The 25,370-nt window shown below is 46.2% G+C and overlaps 1 protein-coding gene across 1 annotated transcript; it reads right to left on the bottom strand.

Moving 5' to 3' along the window:
• Positions 1-221: 221 nt before the first annotated feature.
• LOC137531712 (uncharacterized) lies at positions 222-25,370 on the bottom strand. The gene is made up of 4 exons (XM_068251704.1): positions 25,293-25,370; positions 24,869-25,189; positions 1,790-2,098; positions 222-352 (listed from the first exon to the last, which is right to left on the bottom strand). The coding sequence occupies exons 1-4, from the start codon at positions 25,336-25,338 to the stop codon at positions 222-224; spliced, it is 807 nt and encodes a 268-aa protein (XP_068107805.1). The 5' UTR covers positions 25,339-25,370.

Raw genomic sequence — 25,370 nt, 5'->3', positions numbered from 1 at the left:
AGTGCCCTGATGATACCACAGGGGTCCTACCCCTAATGTTTGGTATCAGGCTTCTGGGTAAATCGAGACAGACCTGAAAATGTTAGTAAATCTGCCCTGACCTGTACGGTTCTGTGAGATAGAGCCCATATATATGTTAGATATGATTTCTGGTCCCCAGGAGAAGGGGAGGACTCATCTCATATTCTAAGGGGGGGTGTGGCTCCCGCCCTCACTCCCTCCTACTGGATCAGGGGCATAAGAATGGCAGAGGAGCCAAACTCAGGGTCCTCCACTTTGAACATCATGCTGATTATATCCTTGCCAGCTTGAAGACATGCTGGCACCTGGTTTGTTTGGACTTTGAACTGAACTGAAACAAAATAACTTTTTCCCAGAATGGACATCTTTCCACGAACCTGAGTATTTTATCCTTTTCTTTTCATACAGGCTATTAATGTTTCCATAATTGTTGATTTTAATAATTTTCTGTATATATTAATTATTTATATTGCTTTCAATAAACCGACTCTATCGTCAGTTGTTGTTCCAGCAACCCTATTATTCAGCTATATACAAAAACTGAATCCAGACTTCTAAAGAAACGCTACTATTGTATTGTTGTTAGCTAGACAGAATAGAGTGTGTTTAACCGTTTTTATTTGTAGATCTAGGCTCAGACAGTCAGCGGGCTCCTCTGTCCCATGGTAACAGAGGGGGTGGCAGTTATACCCTGAAATAGTGTGTAAGTTGTAATTACCGTACCTCACAGGCTCCCTCCTAGTTGGGCTGCTGCCCAAATTCTGTCAGTTTCTGCGCAAAGATTGCGACCACAGCTTGCATGGTCTGTGTGCTGAAACCAATTGGAAGGCAATTTGCGGTCTGGCCACGAGGGGTCTTTGTGACAGTGGCCATGGGCAGTAAAGAGTACAAATCCGGCCCTGGCAGTGAGTCGTTCCGCTGCTCCTTTGCTTTGCATAGATGGAAAGGGATTCTCTCAAGAAACCACTAAATTTATCCAGTACAACAAGGGGTTTTACTGTACTTTATATTTCTCCGGTGCTATTTGTCACAATTTTTTTTTCAAAATGCAACTAATGTTCTTATGTATTTCAACAACCTCTAACCCCATTTAGATGGTCTGTTTGAATTAAGGCATCTTAATGACATGTATTTATGCTTGAAAAAAATATCTGTTTTCCCTTTTGATGTTGCATGTATAAAGCTGTCTGTACCACCAGCCTGCAAACTAACAGGATATAAGCCCGACGAAGGCTGCAAGGCCGAAAGCTTGCCTATTTTTATTCATTTTTAGTTAGCCAATAAATGGTATCATCCTGATTTAAAGGGCAACTGAAGAGAGAGGTATATGGAGGAAGTCATGTTTATTTCCTTTTAATCAATACCAGTTGCCTGGCAGCCCTGCTGGTCTATTTCTCTGCAGTAGTATCTGATTAAAACCAGAAACAAGCATGCAGCTAGTCTTGTCAGATCAGACTTATAAGTCTGAACCACTGAAACACCTGATCTGCTGCATGCTTGTTCAGGGGCTATGGCTAATAGTATTAGAGGCAGAGGATCAGCAGGGCTGCCAGGCAACTGGTATTGTCTAAAAGGAAATAAACATGACAGCCTCCATATACCTCTCTCTTCAGTTCCCCTTTAAAACTTCTTGCTTTTACTGATGGCTAACACGGTACAATACTCTACTGCTACTACTGTATTTCAATATGTGTGCTGCCATCTACTGGTGGTCATGAGGGATGGTCTAGTTACATCGTTTTTGATTCACATCTGATACATTTTGTACCAGTGTGTCTAGCACAGAAATAAACAGCAGTGTCTTCAGGTTTCATGTTGTCCATTTTTAGAGTTACCATAGCGTTACTGTCATCTCTGGTGAATGTGAATCTTCCCTTAACAGAATCAAGATAGCCTGTGCTTCCACCGCTGGCAATATAACCAAGCCATTGTAATTGTCCATCAGCAGTCGGTCTGATCCAGTTTATCCAGCAGCAACTGAAGGTATATCCAGAGCCTTTACAGGTCAGTGTATGGGAGGCTCCCGGCTTTACCACCACTGAGTCTGACTGGACAAGTTGTGGATCGGACTGGACACCTGAAAACACACAGAGGGAAGTTGCTTTAGTGAAAGATACAAGCAGTATTAGGAGCATTTCATATCACACTGGGACAGAATGAATCTCTCACCTGATAACCATGGTAAAGATATTAAGAAAAGCTGTAAAATGATCATTGTTGTGAGAAGGTCTTTGACTTGCATCAGTCAGATGAATGATAAAACAGCATCCCATCTTTATGCTGTGTGATATTTCTCCAAAAAGGAAATGATGTCACTCAATTTACATGTGATGGCACATTTCACAGTATTTGCTTCTCATATAAGTACTCTGAAGGTGCCAGCAGTAATCAAACAACGCAATTCAAAAAGAGGTGACGAAAGGAAACTTGTTTATCTGCCTGCTTATGAAAGTCTACTTTATTTATTTATTTTATTTTACTTTCTTTGCCTGCTCTGCTGGCTGGCAGAAAAAAATAGAATTAAATCATTTTGTATATAACACGCTTCATGATAGTAAAATAAATACTTTTTTAAAATGCAATATAATTACAGATATTCTATAAATACGCATCAGTGATGAAAATAATGAAAACCTCTTTATCTTAACCCGTTCAGCACCGCAGTGTCGAAAACCTCATGCATCGGAGCAACGTTCACCTCCCATTCATTTGCCAATAACTTTATTGCTACTTATCACAATTAATTGATCTATATCTTGTTTTTTCCGCCACTAATTAGGCTTTCTTTGGGTAGTACATTTTGCTAAGAATTATTTTTTGCTAAATCCATTTTAACAGGAAGCTTAAGAAAGAAATGAAAAAAATTCGTTCTTTCTCAGTTTTTGGCCATTATAGTTTGAAATCAATATACGCTACTGTAATTAAAACTCATGTATTTTATTTGACCATCTGTCCCGGCTATTACACCATTTAAATGATGTCCCTATCACAATTTATGGTGCCGATATTTTATTTAGAAATAAAGGTGCATTTTTTCAATTTGCGTCCATCACTATTTATAAGCTTATAATTTTAAATAATATAATAACATACTCTCTTGACATGCATATTTAAAAAGTTCAGACCCTTGGGTAACTATTTATGTAATTTTTGTTTTGTTTTTTATCGTATTTTTTTTAATTTATTTTTTTAATAAAAAGTGTATGTGGGTAATTTTTGGTGTGGGAGGGAAACTGCTAATTTTAAATATAAAATTATAGAATTGTTTAATTAAAAATGTATGTGGGTGCAGTTTACTATTTGGCCACAAGATGGCAACAGTAAAAAAAAGTCCTGGATGCGAACGATCTCGCATCCAGGAACTAAAAAGAAGTGGAGAAGTTTCCTGGGGGCAGAAATACTGCGCTCTCTGAATAGAAAGCGTCTGTTTTTTTCTGCAGGGAAGTTAGATCAGTGAATGGGAATTATATTCCCATTCAGTGGCGTACCTAGGGCATTTGGCACCCGGTGCTGGGTATTAAAAGACACCCCCCCCCCCAAAAAAAAAATGGGCGTGGCCACAACCTGCGGCGTGCTTCGCGGCAAAAATGGGCCTGGTCATGACCGGATGAGGGCGGAGCTAACTGTAATTTAAAGTATTAGCTAGTATAGTTGCCCCAGTATAGCTAGTAGTTTCCCCCAGTATAGTTGCCCCCAGTATAGCTGGTTTAGTTGCCCCAGTATAGCTGGTTTAGTTGCCCTAGTATAGCTAGTTTAGTTGCCCCAGTATAGCTAGTTTAGTTGCCCCCAGTATAGCTAGTTTAGTTGCCCCCAGTATAGCTAGTTTAGTTGCCCCCAGTATAGCTGCCCCCAGTATAGCTAGTATACCTGCCCCCAGTATAGCTGCCCCCAGTATAGCTAGTTTAGTTGCCCCCAGTATAGCTAGTTTAGTTGCCCCCAGTATAGTTGCCCCCAGTATAGCTGGTATAGTTGCCCCCAGTATAGCTGGTATAGTTGCCCCCAGTATAGCTAGTTTAGTTGCCCCCAGTATAGCTGGTATAGTTGCCCCCAGTATAGCTGGTATAGTTGCCCCCAGTATAGCTGGTATAGTTGCCCCCAGTATAGCTGGTATAGTTGCCCCCAGTATAGCTGGTTTAGTTGCCCCCAGTATAGCTAGTTTAGTTGCCCCCAGTATAGCTAGTATAGTTGCCCCCCAGTATAGCTAGTTTAGTTGCCCCCAGTATAGCTGCCCCCAGTATAGCTAGTATAGTTGCCCCCACTATAGCTAGTTTAGTTGCCCCCAGTATAGCTGGTATAGTTGCCCCCAGTATAGCTGCCCCCAGTATAGTTGCCGCCAGTATAGCTGGTAGTTGCCCCCAGTATAGCTAGTTTAGTTGCCCCCAGTATAGCTGCCCCCAGTATAGCTGCCCCCAGTATAGCTAGTACAGTTCCCCCCAGTAAAGATGCCCAGGAGGGGGGGAAGCAGCGCTAGAAGAAGGGGCAGTGGGGGCAGCGGTGGGGAGGGGGGAAATATCCCCCCCCCTCCCTCACCTGGGACCCCTCCTTCTGCCTCACTCTCCCCCTCCAGAATAGCTGCGACAAGTGCGGGGCGGCCGGAGGCGTATAGACAATTACTCACCTAATCTCCGCGTTCCCAGTGTCATGACGTTACAGGTCTCCGCCTCCAATGCCGCCCACTGTGCTTCCGCTAATCAGGAAGCACAGTGGGCGGCATTGAAGACGGAGACCTGTGACGTCATGACGCTGCGCTCCACGCTTGGAACGCGGAAATCAGGTGAGTAATTGTTCATATGCCTCCGGCCGCCCCGCACTTGTCGCCGCTATTCTGGAGGGGGAGAGAGGCAGAAGGAGGGGTCCCAGGTGAGGGAGGGGGGGGGATATTTCCCCCCTCCCCACCGCTGCCCCCACTGCCCCACCTTCTAGCCCTGCTTCTCCCTCCTGCTGTGCTGCTGTGGGGGGTCGTGGTGACACCCCCCTGGGTGTCTGACACCCGGTGCGCCCCGCCCCCTGCGCACTATGGTAGGGACGCCACTGTTCCCATTCACTGATCGGGGGCTAGCGGCGGGAGCGCGCTGGGAAGCGCGCCCGATCGCGCGCACCATGCGGCGGCAGAAGCAGTGCCTATCTGGACGAGTAAGCTCGTCCAGATAGGCCGATCTGGTTAAATGATACTTAAAGTGAAATAAAAGTGGCTTCTTTCTGCCCCCTGCAGTCATCTTGGTCCCTTGCCATCATTCTGCTCTGTTCTGTTCAGCTGCTGTGCCTCTCCCCGCAAGCTGGTTGACTGGGCCAGTTGCTTGCTACTGTGCATGCGCTGCCAGCACCATGCACCTCCTTAGTCATGCTCCTGTTGTCTTGAGCATTTGGCAGACATTCAGTAGTAATTATTACTAACTGCTCAAGTGCAGAATGCCCCTGCCCATTGGCAGGGGTGGAATCTGCTGAATGTATGGAAAGACAGTGAATGACCAGGAAGACTACAGGGGACTGGAAGAAGCTCCAGGTAAGTTAAGTTGGCCACCTTTATTTCATGTTAGGTTACCTTGAAAACTGCTCAGTAATGCATTGATCTGGGCCTGCATTTTGATCAGTCTAGTGCTTATAAAGCTGGGTATGCTGCATATTAACTCGTTTCAGACCAAAGGCCCCCTTTAAGGACCAGAGCCTATATTTTTTCTTTTTGCACTTCCTGATCACTGTGATTAACTCACAGTGATTAGGGGGTCAGGAGCCAATGAAAACATCTCCTAACTGAGTTACAAATATCAGCTGTCTTTAGACTACTCCTTACCCTAACCACCCCCTTCAAACTCCGCACACTAACCAACTCACATACTGTATATTCCTAACACTAACCACCCCCACCAACACTAACCTCTCCCAATCACCACTATTTTGCACAAGGGTTCAGCTACAGTCAGTCGCCTTTCTTGCACAGTCCCACTACATAGTAGTGGAACTCTACTGCCAGGTCACCCCCCCACACCTAAATTTCTGGCTGTAGCCAGTATGTTCTTATTTCATTATGGACGTCTAGGGCAACAACACCAACATTTCCCTGGTGCCGCTGGTGTGCAAATTGTCCATTTCGGACATAAACATGTAAACATACTATGCCATTCCTACTTAGGAGCTGCCTGTGTTCTCTTTTTTTGTCATCGCATGGGCTAATAAATCAGCATTATTTATGCAGTCAGACTGCAGCACCAACCTTCCTGAAAACAAATTAGAAGCCATAAAACTATTGTGTGTCTGAGCAAACACTCATAATAGCAGGATTTGACTAAAAGTTCAGTAGGTCATAATTTCTCTGCATAGAAGCTGAATGAACACCAGGAATGTAGTTGTGATGTCAAACATGACTTAGACTTCAACGTTAGTGATGGCTGAAGGTGTTCTCACTGGCAAATGGTTCCTGAAAAACTATTGCTGCTTGCCCGTTTGCGACTGATGCAAACTATATGGACCATTTGTGACCGCCCCATACTTTAACCATGAAATCATTTTTGACCGTTAACCTTGAAGTCAGGTGGGACAGGATGGCCAATCAGACCTGATCACCACTTGGGTCACTCCCTTCCATAAATGCATGGTTCCGGCGTTTGTCAAAATAGGGAGAAGTGCTGCTGCTGCAGATAGAGGGACTGTGGGAGATACCGTCTTCCCCCGAAAATAAGACAGTGGGCTCGATTCACAAAGCGGTGCTAACCCAGTTAGAGACTTTAGGCATGATAACCATTGCACCACTCTGGTGAAAAGCCAGTTTAGGTGTGATAAGTTTAGGCATGATAAGTTTAGGTGTGATAAGTTTAGGCATGCTAAGTTTAGATAAGTTTAGATCGCTTGCAAAGTCCCGCACGCAAAGCAGCGCCATTAAACTTTATACAAAGTGCACCAGTCTTTGCTAGCGTAAAACTTTTGATCAGCTGTGCACTGCGGTGCTAACGCAGTTGGCGCTTAAACTTATCACACCTAAACTTATCACACCTAAACTTATCATGCCTAAACTTATCACACCTAAACTTATCACACCTAAACTTATCATGCCTAAAGTGAGTTTAGGCATGATAAAGGGCTTTTCACCAGGGTGCTAACTGTTAGCACCGCTTTGTGAATCGAGCCCAGTGTCTTATATTAATTTTTGCTCTAAAAGATGTGATGGGGCTTATTTTCAGGGGATGTCTTATATTTTTATTAGGAAGTGTCTCTCAGCGGAACATTTCCTGTTCTTTTGTATTGTGATGTTCATGGATTTGAAAGTATGCTACTGTAATGATCAGGCGCCTGCTCTGTCTTCCCTGCACACAGCTGATAACCTTGCTGTGTGCTGAGATGACAGGATCAGTGCCCAATTGGCACTGCACCACACTGGCCCCACTTACTGGCTGCCTCTTCCTCCTCTTTAGCTTCCGCTAGGGCTTATTTTTGGGGTAGGGCTTATATTTCAAGCATGCTCAAAATTCCAACTAGGGCTTATTTTCAGGGTAGGTCTCATTTTCAGGGAAAGAGGGTAGGCTGTTTGTTTGGTATTGTGGTGTGTATCTGCATCCTAGGTGCTCTGTATTACGAACTATGTGCTGCTTTGTGCCTGCCTGCTGGTGGTGGTGTTTATTTGGACTGCCTTGGACTTTGCACTATGCCACCAGCAGGGGACTTTATGGACATGTAGCAGCCCTGGGGTGCTGTCCTCCACCAGCAGAGGGCTCTGTGGACTGTGAGTAGCCCTTCAGCAATTCCCACATGCATCCTGTTTGCTACCTGGACTATATAAGCACTGCCTTTTCCTCCTGCTGGTTGCCAGAGCTTAGTAGTTCTTTGCAGCCATGAGTTTCTGGACAACCTGCTACCTGATCTGTTCCTTGCCCTGGTATTTGTATTTGCCTTTCTGTTTCTGAAACTTGTATTCTTGCCTGACTCTGATTCCTGCCTGCTCCTCTGTACTTTGATTAGTTTGTTGCCTGACCTTGCATTACGTTTTGACTGTGATTTCTGCCTGCTCTCTTTTGGTACTGTGATTATTTGTATATTATTCCTGTGTATATTATCCTGTGTATATATTTGCATATATTAGTTAGCTAGATTAGATAGATAGGGCCTGATTCACAAAGCGGTGCTAACCCAGTTAGCACACCTAAAAGACTTTAGGGGCCTGATTTACAAAGCGGTGCTAACAGTTAGCACCCTGGTGAAAAGGCCTTTATCATGCCTAAACTCAGTTTAGGCATGATAAGTTTAGGTGTGATAAGTTTAGGTGTGATAAGTTTAAGCATGATAAGTTTAGGTGTGATAAGTTTAGGCATGATAAGTTTAAGCGCCAACTGCATTAGCACCGCAGTGCACAGCTGATCAAAAGTTTTACGCTAGCAAAGTCTGGTGCACTTCGTATAAAGTTTAATGGTGCTGCTTTGCGTGCGGGACTTTGCAAGCGATCTAAACTTATCTAAACTTAGCATGCCTAAACTTATCACACCTAAACTTATCATGCCTAAACTTATCACACCTAGGGCTCGATTCACAAAGCGGTGCTAACCCAGTTAGAGACTTTAGGCGTGATAACCATTGCACCATGCTGGTGAAAAGCCAGTTTAGGCGTGATAAGTTTAGGTGTGATAAGTTTAGGTGTGATAAGTTTAGGCATGATAAGTTTAGATAAGTGTAGCTAGCGTGCAAAGTCCCGCACGCAAAGCAGCACCATTAAACTTTATGCGAAGTGCACCAGACTTTGCTAGCGCAAAACTTTTGATCAGCTGTGCACTGCGGTGCTAACGCAGTTGGTGCTTGAACTTATCATGCCTAAACTTATCACACCTAAACTTACCATGCCTAAACTTATCACACCTGGGGCTCGATTCACAAAGCGGTGCTAACCCAGTTAGAGACTTTAGGCATGATAACCATTGCACCACTCTGGTGAAAAGCCAGTTTAGGCGTGATAAGTTTAGGTGTGATAAGTTTAGGTGTGATAAGTTTAGGCATGCTAAGTTTAGATAAGTTTAGATCGCTTGCAAAGTCCCGCACGCAAAGCAGCGCCATTAAACTTTATACAAAGTGCACCAGTCTTTGCTAGCGTAAAACTTTTGATCAGCTGTGCACTGCGGTGCGAACGCAGTTGGCGCTTAAACTTAGCATGCCTAAACTTATCACACCTAAACTTATCATGCCTAAACTTATCACACCTAAACTTATCACACCTAAATTTATCATGCCTAAACTGAGTTTAGGCATGATAAAGGGCTTTTCACCAGCGTGCTAACTGTTAGCACCGCTTTGTGAATCAGGCCCCTAGGGCTCGATTCACAAAGCGGTGCTAACCCAGTTAGGGACTTTAGGCATGATAAGCCTTGCACCGCTCTGGTGAAAAGCCAGTTTAGGTGTGATAAGTTTAGGCATGATAAGTTTAGGTGTGATAAGTTTAGGCATGCTAAGTTTAGATAAGTTTAGATCGCTTGCAAAGTCCCGCACGCAAAGCAGCGCCATTAAACTTTATACGAAGTGCACCAGTCTTTGCTAGCGTAAAACTTTTGATCAGCTGTGCACTGCGGTGCTAACGCAGTTGGTGCTTAAACTTATCATGCCTAAACTTATCACACCTAAACTTATCATGCCTAAACTTATCATGCCTAAACTTATCACACCTAAACTTATCATGCCTAAACTGAGTTTAGGCATGATAAAGGACTTTTCACCAGCGTGCTAACTGTTAGCACCGCTTTGTGAATCAAGCCCCTAAACTTATCACACCTAGGGCTCGATTCACAAAGCGGTGATAACCCAGTTAGAGACTTTAGGCATGATAACCATTGCACCACGCTGGTGAAAAGCCAGTTTAGGCGTGATAAGTTTAGGTGTGATAAGTTTAGGTGTGATAAGTTTAGGCATGCTAAGTTTAGATAAGTGTAGATAGCGTGCAAAGTCCCGCACGCAAAGCAGCGCCATTAAACTCTATGCGAAGTGCACCAGACTTTGCTAGCGCAAAACTTTTGATCAGCTGTGCATTGCGGTGCTAACGCAGTTGGTGCTTAAACTTATCATGCCTAAACTTATCACACCTAAACTTATCACGCCTAAACTTATCACACCTAAACTTATCACACCTAAACTTATCATGCCTAAACTGAGTTTAGGCGTGATAAAGGGCTTTTCACCAGCGTGCTAACTGTTAGCACCGCTTTGTGAATCAGGCCCCTAAACTGGCTTTTCACCAGAGTGGTGCAATGGTTATCATGCCTAGGGCTCGATTCACAAAGCGGTGCTAACCCAGTTAGAGACTTTAAGGGCTTGATTCACAAAGCGGTGCTAACAGTTAGCACGCTGGTGAAAAGCCCTTTATCATGCCTAAACTCAGTTTAGGCATGATAAGTTTAGGTGTGATAAGTTTAGGTGTGATAAGTTTAGGCATTATAAGTTTAGGTGTGATAAGTTTAGGCATGCTAAGTTTAAGCGCCAACTGCGTTAGCACCGCAGTGCACAGCTGATCAAAAGTTTTACGCTAGCAAAGACTGGTGCACTTTGTATAAAGTTTAATGGCGCTGCTTTGCGTGCGGGACTTTGCAAGCGATCTAAACTTATCTAAACTTAGCATGCCTAAACTTATCACACCTAAACTTATCACACCTGGGGCTCGATTCACAAAGCGGTGATAACCCAGTTATCACGCCTAAAAGACTTTAGGCGTGATGACCTTTTCACCACTGAGTTATCACCGATTTTTCCTGCTCTTCGCGCGAAGTTACCGCGCGTAAGCGCGTTCGCGCGTACGCGCGTGAGAGCGCGCGCAAAGTCCCATAGGGCTTAATGGGAGCTTCGCGCGAAGCATCGGGTGTTGCGCGCGCACTTATGCGCGTGCGCGCGTACGCGCGTACGCGCGGCAACTTCGCGCGAGTTTCTTCTTATCATGCCTAAAGTGACTTTAGGCGTGATAAGGGCCTTTTCACCACGGTGCTAACACTTTGCACCGCTTGGTGAATCGAGCCCCTAAACTTATCACGCCTAAACTGGCTTTTCACCAGCATGGTGCAATGGTTATCATGCCTAAAGTCTTTTAGGCATGCTAACTGGGTTATCACCGCTTTGTGAATCGAGCCCTAGGCATGATAACCATTGCACCATGCTGGTGAAAAGCCAGTTTAGGCGTGATAAGTTTAGGGCCTCGATTCACAAAGCGGTGATAACCCAGTTATCACGCCTAAAAGACTTTAGGCGTGATGACCTTTTCACCACTGAGTTATCACCGATTTTTCCTGCTCTTCGCGCGAAGTTACCGCGCGTAAGCGCGTTCGCGCGTACGCGCGTGAGAGCGCGCGCAAAGTCCCATAGGGCTTAATGGGAGCTTCGCGCGAAGCGTCGGGTGCTGCACGCGCACTTACGCGCGTACGCGCGGCAACTTCGCGCGAGTTTCTTCTTATCATGCCTAAAGTGACTTTAGGCGTGAAAAGGGCCTTTTCACCACGGTGCTAACACTTTGCACCGCTTGGTGAATCGAGCCCCTAAACTTATCACACCTAGGGCTCGATTCACAAAGCGGTGCTAACCCAGTTAGAGACTTTAGGCATGATAACCATTGCACCACACTGGTGAAAAGCCAGTTTAGGTGTGATAAGTTTAGGCATGATAAGTTTAGGTGTGATAAGTTTAGGCATGCTAAGTTTAGATAAGTTTAGATCGCTTGCAAAGTCCCGCACGCAAAGCAGCACCATTAAACTTTATACGAAGTGCACCAGACTTTGCTAGCGTAAAACTTTTGATCAGCTGTGCACTGCGGTGCTAACGCAGTTGGCGCTTAAACTTATCATGCCTAAATTTATCACACCTAAACTTATCATGCCTAAACTTATCACACCTAGGGCTCGATTCACAAAGCGGTGCTAACCCAGTTAGAGACTTTAGGCATGATAACCTTTGCACCACGCTGGTGAAAAGCCAGTTTAGGCGTGATAAGTTTAGGTGTGATAAGTTTAGGTGTGATAAGTTTAGGCATGCTAAGTTTAGATAAGTGTAGATAGCGTGCAAAGTCCCGCACGCAAAGCAGCGCCATTAAACTCTATGCGAAGTGCACCAGACTTTGCTAGCGCAAAACTTTTGATCAGCTGTGCACTGCGGTGCTAACGCAATTGGTGCTTAAACTTATCATGCCTAAACTTATCACACCTAAACTTATCATGCCTAAACTTATCACACCTAAACTTATCACACCTAAACTTATCATGCCTAAACTGAGTTTAGGCGTGATAAAGGGCTTTTCACCAGGGTGCTAACTGTTAGCACCGCTTTGTGAATCAGGCCCCTAAACTTATCACACCTAGGGCTCGATTCACAAAGCGGTGCTAACCCAGTTAGCATGCCTAAAAGACTTTAGGCATGATAACCATTGCACCATGCTGGTGAAAAGCCAGTTTAGGCGTGATAAGTTTAGGTGTGATAAGTTTAGGTGTGATAAGTTTAGGCATGCTAAGTTTAGATAAGTTTAGATCGCTTGCAAAGTCCCGCACGCAAAGCAGCGCCATTAAACTTTATACAAAGTGCACCAGTCTTTGCTAGTGTAAAACTTTTGATCAGCTGTGCACTGCGGTGCTAACGCAGTTGGCGCTTAAACTTATCATGCCTAAACTTATCACACCTAAACTTATCATGCCTAAACTTATCACACCTAAACTTATCACACCTAAACTTATCATGCCTAAACTGAGTTTAGGCATGATAAAGGGCTTTTCACCAGGGTGCTAACTGTTAGCACCGCTTTGTGAATCAAGCCCCTAAACTTATCATGCCTAAACTGAGTTTAGGCATGATAAAGGGCTTTTCACCAGGGTGCTAACTGTTAGCACCGCTTTGTGAATCAGGCCCCTAAAGTCTCTAACTGGGTTAGCACCGCTTTGTGAATCGAGCCCTAGGCATGATAACCATTGCACCATGCTGGTGAAAAGCCAGTTTAGGCGTGATAAGTTTAGGTGTGATAAGTTTAGGTGTGATAAGTTTAGGCATGCTAAGTTTAGATAAGTTTAGATCGCTTGCAAAGTCCCGCACGCAAAGCAGCGCCATTAAACTTTATACAAAGTGCACCAGTCTTTGCTAGCGTAAAGCTTTTGATCAGCTGTGCACTGCGGTGCTAACGCAGTTGGCGCTTAAACTTAGCATGCCTAAACTTATCACACCTAAACTTATCATGCCTAAACTTATCACACCTAAACTTATCACACCTAAACTTATCATGCCTAAACTGAGTTTAGGCATGATAAAGGGCTTTTCACCAGCGTGCTAACTGTTAGCACCGCTTTGTGAATCGAGCCCTAGGCATGATAACCATTGCACCATGCTGGTGAAAAGCCAGTTTAGGCGTGATAAGTTTAGGCGTGATAAGTTTAGGCATGATAAGTTTAGGCATGCTAAGTTTAGATAAGTTTAGATCGCACGCAAAGGGCTCGATTCACAAAGCGGTGCTAACCCAGTTAGCACGCCTAAAATACTTTAGGCATGATAACCATTGCACCATGCTGGTGAAAAGCCAGTTTAGGCGTGATAAGTTTAGGTGTGATAAGTTTAGGTGTGATAAGTTTAGGCATGCTAAGTTTAGATAAGTTTAGATCGCTTGCAAAGTCCCGCATGCAAAGCAGCGCCATTAAACTTTATACAAAGTGCACCAGTCTTTGCTAGCGTAAAGCTTTTGATCAGCTGTGCACTGCGGTGCTAACGCAGTTGCCGCTTAAACTTATCATGCCTAAACTTATCACACCTAAACTTATCATGCCTAAACTTATCACACCTAAACTTATCACACCTAAACTTATCATGCCTAAACTGAGTTTAGGCATGATAAAGGGCTTTTCACCAGTGTGCTAACTGTTAGCACCGCTTTGTGAATCAAGCCCCAAGTCCCGCACGCAAAGCAGCGCCATTAAACTCTATGCGAAGTGCACCAGACTTTGGTAGCGCAAAACTTTTGATCAGCTGTGCACTGCGGTGCTAACCCAGTTGGTGCTTAAACTTATCATGCCTAAACTTATCACACCTAAGCTAGAGTGACCATATTTTTGTGGGTCCCTGGGACGGGGAGGGGGGCGTGGTGGGGGGGTGGGGGGGGGGGCGCGCGCAGCGCGCCGCGGCGAAAAGTGGGGAGGACTGAGGAGCGCGCAGCGACGATGACCGGGGGGGGCCTGCGCCGCTGCAAAAAATGGGCATGGCCATGACATTGTATGGGCGGAGCTAACGTAATGATGTAACAGTAAGAAAGCAGTGTTTACACCATGATGTGGACAAACGAGACTTTGCATCACGGGTGTGCAGAAACTGTGTGATGCTAATAGTATACCGTAACCACAAAACAGCAAACATAGCCATCTATGACCATTAAAAAATAAATGCAGTAACAGTTACCCCGGACACCAGAAAATAAACGCAATAGGCAACATGTCAGCACAAAATAACCGCAATGTGGGCAACATGTCAGTACAAAATAAACGCAATGCGGGCAAACATGTCAGTACAAAATAACCGCAATGCGGGCAACATGTCAGTACAAAATAAACGCAATGCGGGCAACATGTCAGAACAAAATAAACGCAATGCGGGCAACATGTCAGTACAAAATAAACGCAATGCGGGCAAACATTTCACCAGAAAAGAATCGCAATGCGGGCAAACAATTCACCAGAAAATAAACGCAATGCGGGCAAACATTTCACCAGAAAAGAAAAGCTCTGCGGGCAAACATTTCACCAGAAAAGAAACGCACTGCGGGCAAACATTTCACCAGAAGATAAACGCAATACAGGCAAACATTTCACCAGAAAAGAAACGCAATGCGGGCAAACATTTCACCAGAAAAGAAACGCACTGCAGACAAACATTTCACCAGACAAGAAACGCACTGCGGGCAAACATTTCACCAGACAAGAAACGCACTGCGGGCAAACATTTCACCAGACAAGAAACGCACTGCGGGCAAACATTTCACCAGACAAGAAACGCACTGCGGGCAAACATTTCACCAGACAAGAAACGCACTGCGGGCAAACATTTCACCAGACAAGAAACGCAATGCGGGCAAACGTTTGACCAGAAGATAAACGCAATGCGGGCAAACATTTCACCAGGAATGAAACGCAATGCGGGCAAACATTTCACCAGGAATGAAACGCAATGCGGGCAAAGTACACCTGGAAAAAAACCATTTACTCACCTGGCAGAAGTCTTCCTCTGGCGCGCTGCTCCGTCCCGGGACCGTCTTGTTCCTCCTGCTCTCTCTGGTCTCCCGCGCTGACAGGGCTACGGCAAGATGGCGCCCGAAGCCCAGTACTGGAGACACAAATAGGTCTCCAGTACAGGGCTTCGGCAGCCATCTTGCCGTAGCCCTGCTCGCCTGCCGGTGTCGGAACAGACACCGGAAGAGGAGGCTGGAGCGGGGCTGCAGGAAATGAACTGGCACGGCGTCTATAGACGCCGCTGCCAGTTCATGTAGAGAGAGTGGGAGTGGCCAGAGCCCCGAGGCCCGGGACGTCCCGCTGCTGAAAGCGGGACGTTTCCCGGGACCTCATGCTGCCTGGGACAGCGGACCCCGAATCCGGGACGCGTCCCGGGCAATCCGGGACGTCTGGTCACTCTACCTAAACTTAACATGCCTAAACTTATCACACCTAAACTGGCTTTTCACCAGAGCGGTGCAAGGCTTATCATGCCTAAAGTCCCTAACTGGGTTAGCACCGCTTTGTGAATCGAGCCCCTAAACTTATCATGAATAAACTGAGTTTAGGCATGATAAAAGGCTTTTCACCAGCGTGCTAACTGTTAGCACCGCTTTGTGAATCAGGCCCTTAGGGTCTTTGGGGCTTTGCACATTTATTTGGTGAAAGCTCTGTATATAGTGTGTGTGGTGCATGTGAGTTGCATCTTGTTCGCTTGCACGATTTGGTCATAATAAACCATTACTGCACATTATTCCTTGTTTCAGTGTCTGTATCGCTGAACACTGTGGTCATCACCTGTTCCTCCGTTCAGGTTTTTAACACTCTGCTACTTGCAGTTTACCACCTAGGCCCCCCCCCCCTCCCCTTTTGAGGACTCATCCTGATCACAAAAGTCCTTTTGAGGATTGACATTGACCCTGCTGAACTGATTTGTTGTTGTTGCTTTTTGTGGTGTGGTGTGTTTTAGCAGCAAAACACCCACGTACAGTGTAGTTTGTGGCTGCATCACTGTTATAGCCTACCATCACTGCACAAAAGTGATTGACTATCTGACAATTGTGGCATGATGCGCGCTGCTGTGTTACCCCCATACAGCATCACACCAACACCCATCTGATCTAACACACTGCGGGTCTTCAGTGATATCATTGTGTCAAAAAAATCATTTAAATGGTAACAATATACCTTTGTTGGTGGTCACTGCCTAGTGCCTACTGTGTGATCAAAAAACATAATACGATTTGTGACAAGACCCCTGTACTGGTGTCTATCACTATAACAAACTGGCACATGCCATGCCATTTACTCCAGGCCTCAAGTCCGTCCTGTCCATAGGTACAGCTATCCTGCACCATCATCAGCTTGGCACCCAGTATGTCATTTGGTCCTACTTAGATTGGCTTTACTGAAAAAAAAAAGTAATTAATATTACCCTGGCGCATGCCACCTACTTCTGGCCTGTCTCAGATATTCATTCGACGGGTAATAGTATATTATCAGTAAATTTACACCACTTATTCTATTATTAGGTTTTCTGGCCACCCACATTTACCTAGTGCCCTTTTTGCATGTAGCCCTGTAAAGTGTGATACAGGGGCTAATTTATTGAGTCGAAGAGCTGCGAATTGCATCTTTCAGCTAATCACGAGGCAATGATCACTGGACCATGTGCAGTGCAACCCACCCAGCCTGCCTGCTGTGATGTGCTGTAAACTAGACTCCAATGGGTCTCTCTGCACATCAGCCACCACTACTGGCTTTTCTGAAGTGAACAGGGAAATAGTGCATGCAAGTTCACATGCAGGGGCATAACTAGAAATCACTGGGCCCCATGTGAAACTTTTCATGGGGCACCCCTCCCTGCCACTGTGAACCCACTGCCCACCTCCTGCCACTAAAAATGACCCTGGGTGCGCTTCCCACCAGACTTCACTCCCCCCCCCCCCCCCCATGAGCCCCCTGTGCCTTCATCCCTTGCTGGGGCTATTGTTACGCCCATGATCACATGCCCAATTCACCACTGAGCACTGCAGACCACTGGCATCATTTATTTAAACAAAATGTGCTGTAGCCATGTGTTGAAGTGCTTGGGAAATATGCCCAGTGGTTAAAGAGTTTGGTATGCAAAGTTAAAAAAAAAAAATCATGATTTTTCATCCAGGTCTTATTCCCATAAGATGCCAAAGATTTCAACTAGTCAAGATGAAGAAGAATCAACATGAAGTTGAAATATACCAATCGCGGGGTTCTTATTTAGTTGCAGTGGGAGTTGCATCAGGTAAGAATGGTAGTTTGAGATTCTGTAACATAGTTGTTTGAAAAGTGCCCAATATAGTTCAAGATCAGTGTGACTGAATTGGGCAAATATTTTGCTGCCAGCACAGCCTGAACAGGGTCGCGCCTGGGCGGGTACTGCGGGTGCATTGCACCCAGGCGCCTGTCTCCGAAAGGCGCCGGCGGAAGGCAAGGAAGGACGGGCAGGACAGTGTCGCACAGCGGGAAGCGGCTGACAGCGGGCGTAGACTTACCGCTGTACGGCCACCGGAGGGAGCACTGATCTGTGTGCCGCTAGTATGGTCTACTCAAGCCCACACTAGCGGCACACAGATCAGCACTCCCTCTGGTGGCTGTACAGTGGTAAGTCTCCGCCCGCTGTCAGCCGCTGCCTGCTGTGCGACACTTTACAGATTCCGGAGGGGAGAGCCAGGAAGGGGCCCCAGGGTGAGGGAAGTGGATGGGGGAAACTTCCCCCCTTCTCCGCTGCTATGCCCATCGCCCTCCTTCACTGGCTGTCTCCCCTCCTGGAGACACTACGAGCCTGGCTGCATATACTGGCGGCACTTACAGACCTGGCTATACTGGGGAGACCTATACACCTGGCTGCATATACTGGGGAGACCTATACACCTGGCTGCATATACTGGGGAGACCTATACACCTGGCTGCATATACTGGGGGCACCTATACACCTGGCTACATATACTGGGGAGACCTATACACCTGGCTGCATATACTGGGGACACCTATACACCTGGCTGCATGTACTGGGGCACCTATACACCTGGCTGCATATACTGGGGAGACCTATACACCTGGCTGCATATACTGGGGGCACCTATACACCTGGCTACATATACTGGGGAGACCTATACACCTGACTGCATATACTGGGGACACCTATACACCTGGCTGCATGTACTGGGGCACCTATACACCTGGCTGCATATACTGGGGGCACCTATACTCCTGGCTGCATATACTGGGGAGACCTATATACCTGGCTGCATATACTGGGGAGACCTATACACCTGGCTGCATATACTGGGGAGACCTATACACCTGGCTGCGTATACTGGGGGCACCTATACACCTGGCTACATATACTGGGGAGACCTATACACCTGACTTCATATACTGGGGACACCTATACACCTGGCTGCATGTACTGGGGCACCTATACACCTGGCTGCATATACTGGGGGCACCTATACTCCTGGCTGCATATACTGGGGAGACCTATACACCTGGCTGCATATACTGGGGAGACCTATACACCTGGCTGCATATACTGGGGAGACCTATACACCTGGCTATACTGGGGACACCTATAGACCTGGCTATACTGGGAGCACCTATACATCTGGCTACATATACTGGGGACACCTAAAGACCTGGCTATCTATACAGGAGACACCTATAGACCTGGCTATCTATACTGGGGACACCTATAGGCCTGGCTACCTATTCTGGAGACACCTGTAGACCTGGATACCTATATTGGGGATACCTATAGACCTGGCTATCTTAACTGGGGACATCTATAGACCTGGTTATCTATTCTGGGGACACCTGTAGACTAGGCTACTTATACTGGGGACACCTATAGACCTGGATACTTGCACTGGGAAACCTATAGACCTGGTTACTTCCACTGGGGATAGCTTTTGACCTGGTTACCTATACTGGGGGCACCTATTTTGGGGGAACTGCTGCCAGATTAACTATTTTTTGGGAACTGCTGCTGCCAGATTAAGTGTATTTTGGGAAACAGCTGCCAGATTATGTGTATTTTTGGGGAACCGCTGCCAGATTGTGTATAATGGGGGAACTGCTGCTTCCAGATTCTGTGTATTTTGGGGGAACCACTGCTGCTACATGTATTTTTGGTGATCCGCTGCCAGATTACGCATATTTTGGGGAGCCGCTGCCAAATTATGTGTATTTGGGGGAACCGCTGCTGCCAGATAACGTCTAATTTGGGGGAACGACTGCCATATTATCTGTATTTTGGAGGAACCTCTGCCAAATTGCATGGATTTTTGGTGAAATGCCGTCAGATTACATGTATTTTGGGGGGAAACACTATGGCAGAGTTCAAACTTCCCCGGCAGACCTTTTACACCACTGCTCATGTATATTTTTCCCCACCCATGACCACGCCCACATTCTGTTGCGTGACCACACCCATTTTTTTGGGTTTTTATCAATCTAAAATATCACAAAATAACATATTTACTGTTGGCAGTAAATTATTATATCTTAGTCTGTAAAAATATAACGTGAAAGGTGGGAAACACTGGTATGGGGGCCCCATGAGTTGTCAGTCCGCCCCTGGGCAGAAGTCCTCCTTTTTGGACTGCTTGGACGGCTGCGCGGCGCAATGGGAAAGATACAGGCCGCCCCAGGGGCGTTTCTAGGGTCCTTGGAGATCGGGGGCACCTGTGGGCACTAGGTTGGGAGGTATATGCGGCGCAATATAGCTGGTTTACAATCAGTAAAGGCACAGAGTAACACCTTACACTGTACACACTGGAGGTAAATCAGCACACAGTGCAGGCACTAGAGAACAGCGTATACTGTACATACTGTAGGCAGCAGAATTCAGCACACTGCAGCTAGCGTGCCAAAAATATGAGGATCACGTTGTGCGGCGTGCTTAGCGCGCCGCACCGAAAAATGGGTGGGCCATGGACCAGAATATAGGTGTGGTAACGGGTGGAGACAAATTTACATGAACCTAGCAATGGTGGGACATTAGATTATGACAGTGGTGGCGAACCTTTTGGAGGCCGAGTGCCCAAACTGCAACCCAAAAGTCACTTATCTATCGCAAAGTGGCAACAGCAACTTAAAGTAAATACTGTACAAACGTTTTAACTCATACATGAACATTATGGAAAATCCAAGTTGAAAATAAACTGTGAAGATAAACAATTTCATCCATCCTACTCCTGAAAAATGTATTCAATTTTTTAGAACCTCCCAGTTTTATTTTCTGTTTTAAAAAGCTAAAAAAGTAGGTTTAATGCTATTGTCTCATATGATAAGGATTCATCTTTTCCCATAGTCTCACAGTTAGCAATCATGTGACCCCCAACAAGACAAATTCAGCAATCATGAGGCCCCCAACAAATCATGAGGCCGCCAACAAGACAAATTCAGCAATCATGAGGCCCCCAACAAATCATGAGGCCCCCAACAAGACAAATTCAGCAATCTTAAAGCCCCCAACAAATCATAAGGCTCCCAACAAGACAAATTCAGCAGTCATGAGGCACATAAATAGACAGCATTTCACATAAATAGGCAGAATGCCCCCTTAATATGGTAGCCCCCCAAGTTAGGTAGTGAGTGACAGGGACCCCCAGGTTAGCTAGTGAGTGACAGGCGCCTCCAGTTAGGTAGTGAGTGACAGGGACCCCGATAGTGAGTGACAGGGAGCCCCTTTAGGTAGTGAGTGAGTGCCAGGGAGCCCCTTTAGGTAGTGAGTGAGTGCCAGGGAGGCCCTTTAGGCAGTGAGTGAGTGCCAGGGAGGCCCCTTTTAGGCAGTGAGTGAGTGCCAGGGAGCCCCTTTAGGCAGTGGGTGAGTGACAGGGAGGCCCTTTAGGCAGTGAGTGAGTGCCAGGGAGCCCCTTTAGGCAGTGAGTGAGTGCCAGGAAGCCCCTTTAGGTAGTGAGTGAGTGCCAGGGAGCCCCTTTAGGTAGTGAGTGAGTGCCAGGGGGCTCCTTTAGGCAGTGAGTTAGTGCCAGAGAGCCCCTTCAGGCAGTGAGTGAGTGCCAGGGAGCCCCTTTAGGTAGTGAGTGAGTGACAGGGAGCCCCTTTAGGTAGTGAGTAAGTGACAGCGAGGCCCCCCTTCTAGCCGCCGCTCCCCCCTCACCTGGCAGTGTAGTCAGACCTCAGGATCAGTGGCGACCCGACCAGTAGTACGAGCGGGCGCCGGACGCACCCGCTCTATATGCGGAAGTGATGTCACTTCCGCATATCAGTGCGGACGCTGGGTCCTAGCGCCCGCATGATTGGTCGCCGGCTCGCCGCCTGATCCTGAGGTCTGAGTGACGCGGCGGCGGCGGCTGGAGGGAGCCGCTGAGATCCGTGGCACCCCAGGACAGATTGGGGGCACGTGCCACCCCAAAATAGGGCTAGCTATGCCCCTGGGCAGCCCACCTCACGCTTGGGCTTGGCGGGGGGAGGAGCCGACGATGGCGAGCGAGAGTAGGGTGGCCACAGGCAGCCATAAATACGCAGTGTGTGACTGCGTCGCACTTGCAGAGCCTCTCAGCCTGAGTCAATCCAGAGACTAGCAGACTCGCAGGCAGCCAAAGCCAGCCAGGAGCAATCCCAGCAGAGTGTGTGTGGGTGTGAGAGAGTGCCGCCCGCCCTGTTATATAAAAAAAGTTTTCTTTGTTTTGAACATGGTAATGTCTGTCTACTCAGTTTATTTATCTTTAGATTGGAAAATGGATTGAGTCATTGCTATGCATGGAAGAGGGGTAGGAATGGGGTATCACATGCATGCATAAAGAGGTGGAAGGTGTGGGTGTGATTAGGCAAGACATGGAAGGCCATAGTGCCAGTATAAAACGCAGGCCTCTTGGGAATTTGGTGGGCAGACAGTTAGGGGTCTCCATATAGGTTTACATGTTAGTTAGCAAGTTGCTGGTAGGATCTATATATACAGCTAATGAAGGTGCTCAGGTAGGGATAGTTATATACTACTGACAGGATTAGTGGTACTCATAGGGTTAAATTGTTTTTTCTGTTTGATGCTGGCTGTGCTTTTCTTCTCTTTCAGGTGATGGGCTGTCCCTAGGAAGCCTGTGAGGAATGCAGTCGCTGTGCGGATGCCCAGAGGAGCTCTCTGTGATTGGCCGCAGTCACTTGGAGCCAAGATTTGTCCGGCCAATCACAGAGGGGGTCCTGTCAAGACATCTCTGACACTCTGTGTATCTCCTCAGTTTCCAGTCAGGCAAGCTGGGAGCACCCACCCGCCCTCCCTTTTGTTCAGGAACTGTCGTAGGCTGATTGACTTTATTGGCGGTTAAAGTCGCCCACGATTGTGAGTTGTCTAGTTTGACTTGGATTACTTGGTATAATACTAGTCTAAAGACTGTATTTTGGAATATTTATTTTGGAATATTTATTGTTATACTGTTTGGAGTTTTATTTGGTTATATGATTTCCGATTTAATGATGAAAGTTTATAATAAAGATTAATTATTTAATTAAATTAAACCGCAATAAACAGTGCCTACGGCCATTTTACATCCAACCTGGTGTTTTGTTTTTTCTTTATTATGATTTATGGTTAACCATGTATGTACCACTTAAATTCCCATGGGTGTGGTTATGTGGTTGGGCGCTGTTAATTTAACCACTCCCATAGGCACCAGAGAAAATCTTGCACTCAGGTGCCAGGCACCCCAGGCTCACCCCTGAGCCTGAATATTTCAATGTAGATGTACTGTACTGTATAATCAAGTGGGTGTTTATGGGTCTGCTACAATCAGAATGGCCACTTGCATTGATACTTCCATTTTTGCAAACAATTTTGACTATGTAAGGTGTGGCATTCAGAGGTAAATACTTCTTTTTTAGCTAAGCTGTGGTCAGACAGACACCTGCTCTCTCCATTAGGGTTGTACAGAGATAGATTACGATGTAATGGAGCCCTAGGCAATGTAGTAGATTTGGGCCCACCTTGTGGTCTTTTTGGTAAGCTGAAGTGGAGAGAGGTCAGAGAAGGTGGCTGGTGGGCCCCTTGACACCCGCTAGGCCCCAAGCACCCCAGGTTAACTGAACAGCTGTCGGTACAGGTGATTTTGTCATATGTATTGAGAGTGAAATGCAGGGGCGTAGCAATAGGGGGTGCAGAGGTAGCAACTGCATAGCGGCCCTTGGGCCAGAGGGGCCCTCCCTCAACTGCAGTATTAGCTCTCTATTGGTCTTGTGCTCATAATAATCACTTCTATGGATGCTTTGAATAGTGGTAATCATTAACAAGCTGTTCCCCATCCCCTTCTTGCACCTCTGACACTGTAGTTGCCATTGGCAGGTTTTGGTGCACCATATCAATTTTTATGTATAGAGTGCTTGGGGGGCCCAGTGTAAAACTTGCATCGGAGCCCATAGCTCCGTAGCTATGCCAGTGGTGAAATGGTAAATGGTTTAAAACTAGATATTGTCAGTAATGTTGTTGTTTGAATTTGGGTCATTTATTCAACCCGAATATGGCTGTTCACACTGTGACACTGACTGACAACCCGAAAAACATGTGCTTCGATGGCAGAAATTTGGTGCTCCATTAGTGTCCATAACCCCCCTCCCCCCCATTATACCCAGGGCCCTCCAATCAATGCAAGGACCCGCTCCTCCATTTTTGTGGCCGGCAGCCTATTGCTCTCTGCGCCGAAGCAGGTGGTTTTGGCGCCTGGCGCTCATCGCTGAGGGCTGAAACCAGGCACCACATAGCAGTAATGTTATACTGTGTGAGGCGCATAAGGGTGATTTGGGGCCCAAGCCCAGTTGCCGGACCCCTAATTACATCTCCCTCCGGGTTGTGCCGACTCAGGGGTGGAACAATATTTTACCATACGTATACGTACACCTCTGCCACACACATGACATTAGGGAAGCTGTATATAAGGATAGAGCTGGGCTTCACCTGCACATGTGAGTAGCAACTGCTAGTGAGACACAGTTTTTCAAAGCATCCCTGCATTAAAATCATTGTTAGATCAGGCAGATAGACAGTAGCTAGTTTACTAGCTACTTTTAGTCAAATATATAGTTTCAAATAGACAATCTGACTGTCAGTCAAATTTTTATTGCAGATTATATACTTGATAGATAGATTAATAGCTTAGATAGATAGGTGGTCTTGCAATTTCTGCAACCCCCCTCCCCTTCATTATGCATGTAGGCCACACACTTTTATAATAATAGTGATGATGTCATGCGTATGCGCAGAGTGTTCCCGGCCACAGGCACGCTATCAAGGATGCGTATCACCGGGCAGTGCCTGCGCACTGCTCACCAACCCGGCCGACCCCTAAGTAGCTTCGGGGGCCTTTAGAAGATAACAGAGGGGGGTGCGGAGGAGAACGGGGGATCAGAGCGGTGGGCATTAGGAGAACTTCCTACACATGCCTGCTCCCCCATTTTTAAATTTTTAACAGCACTAAGGTATCCTTTAAGAGTAATACAGTGACTAATTGCTGTTTTATAAATAGATTTCACTGTTTCTGTACACATCTGCTTGAATCAGTGCGATATGTTTACTTCTAACAATGTACACAGGAATATACCCGTGTATCTTAATATGGTTGTGCTGCCATCTACTGATATAACAAGATAAGGACTGGCTAGTTTTTGTTATACTAACAATATACCTTCTGTCAGTGTGTATCTAGCACAGAAATACACAGCAGTGTCTTCAGTTTTCATGTTGTCCATTTTCAGGTTTAGCATACTGTTACCGTTATCTCTGGAGACTGTAAATCTCCCTTTAATGATATCGTGATAGTGTATTTCTCCACTATCACCCCGAATGAGACTCAACCACTGAAACTGTCCAGTAGCCATTTGTCTGATCCAGCCCATCCAGTAATCACTGAATGTGAATCCAGAAGCCTTACAGGTCAGTGTATGGGAGGCTCCCGGCTTTACCACCACTGCCTCTGACTGCACAAGCTGGGGGTCACACTGGATGCCTGAAAGACACAAAATGCAAAATATCAGATAAACAGTTCTTTTTTATATATAGCAAAAGCTATAAAATAGGAATAACTGACAAAATATTATTTTAGGTGTTACCTGGAAAAAAAATCAGAATTATCAGCATGCTCAGTAAAGTCTGCATTGTTATTCTGTATGGAATGCTGTTCTGTACAT

This window comes from Hyperolius riggenbachi, chromosome 1, assembly GCF_040937935.1.
Source record: "Hyperolius riggenbachi isolate aHypRig1 chromosome 1, aHypRig1.pri, whole genome shotgun sequence".
In the NCBI taxonomy this organism is placed as follows: Eukaryota; Metazoa; Chordata; class Amphibia; order Anura; family Hyperoliidae; genus Hyperolius; species Hyperolius riggenbachi.
This window is presented reverse-complemented; position numbering and strand designations above follow the sequence as displayed.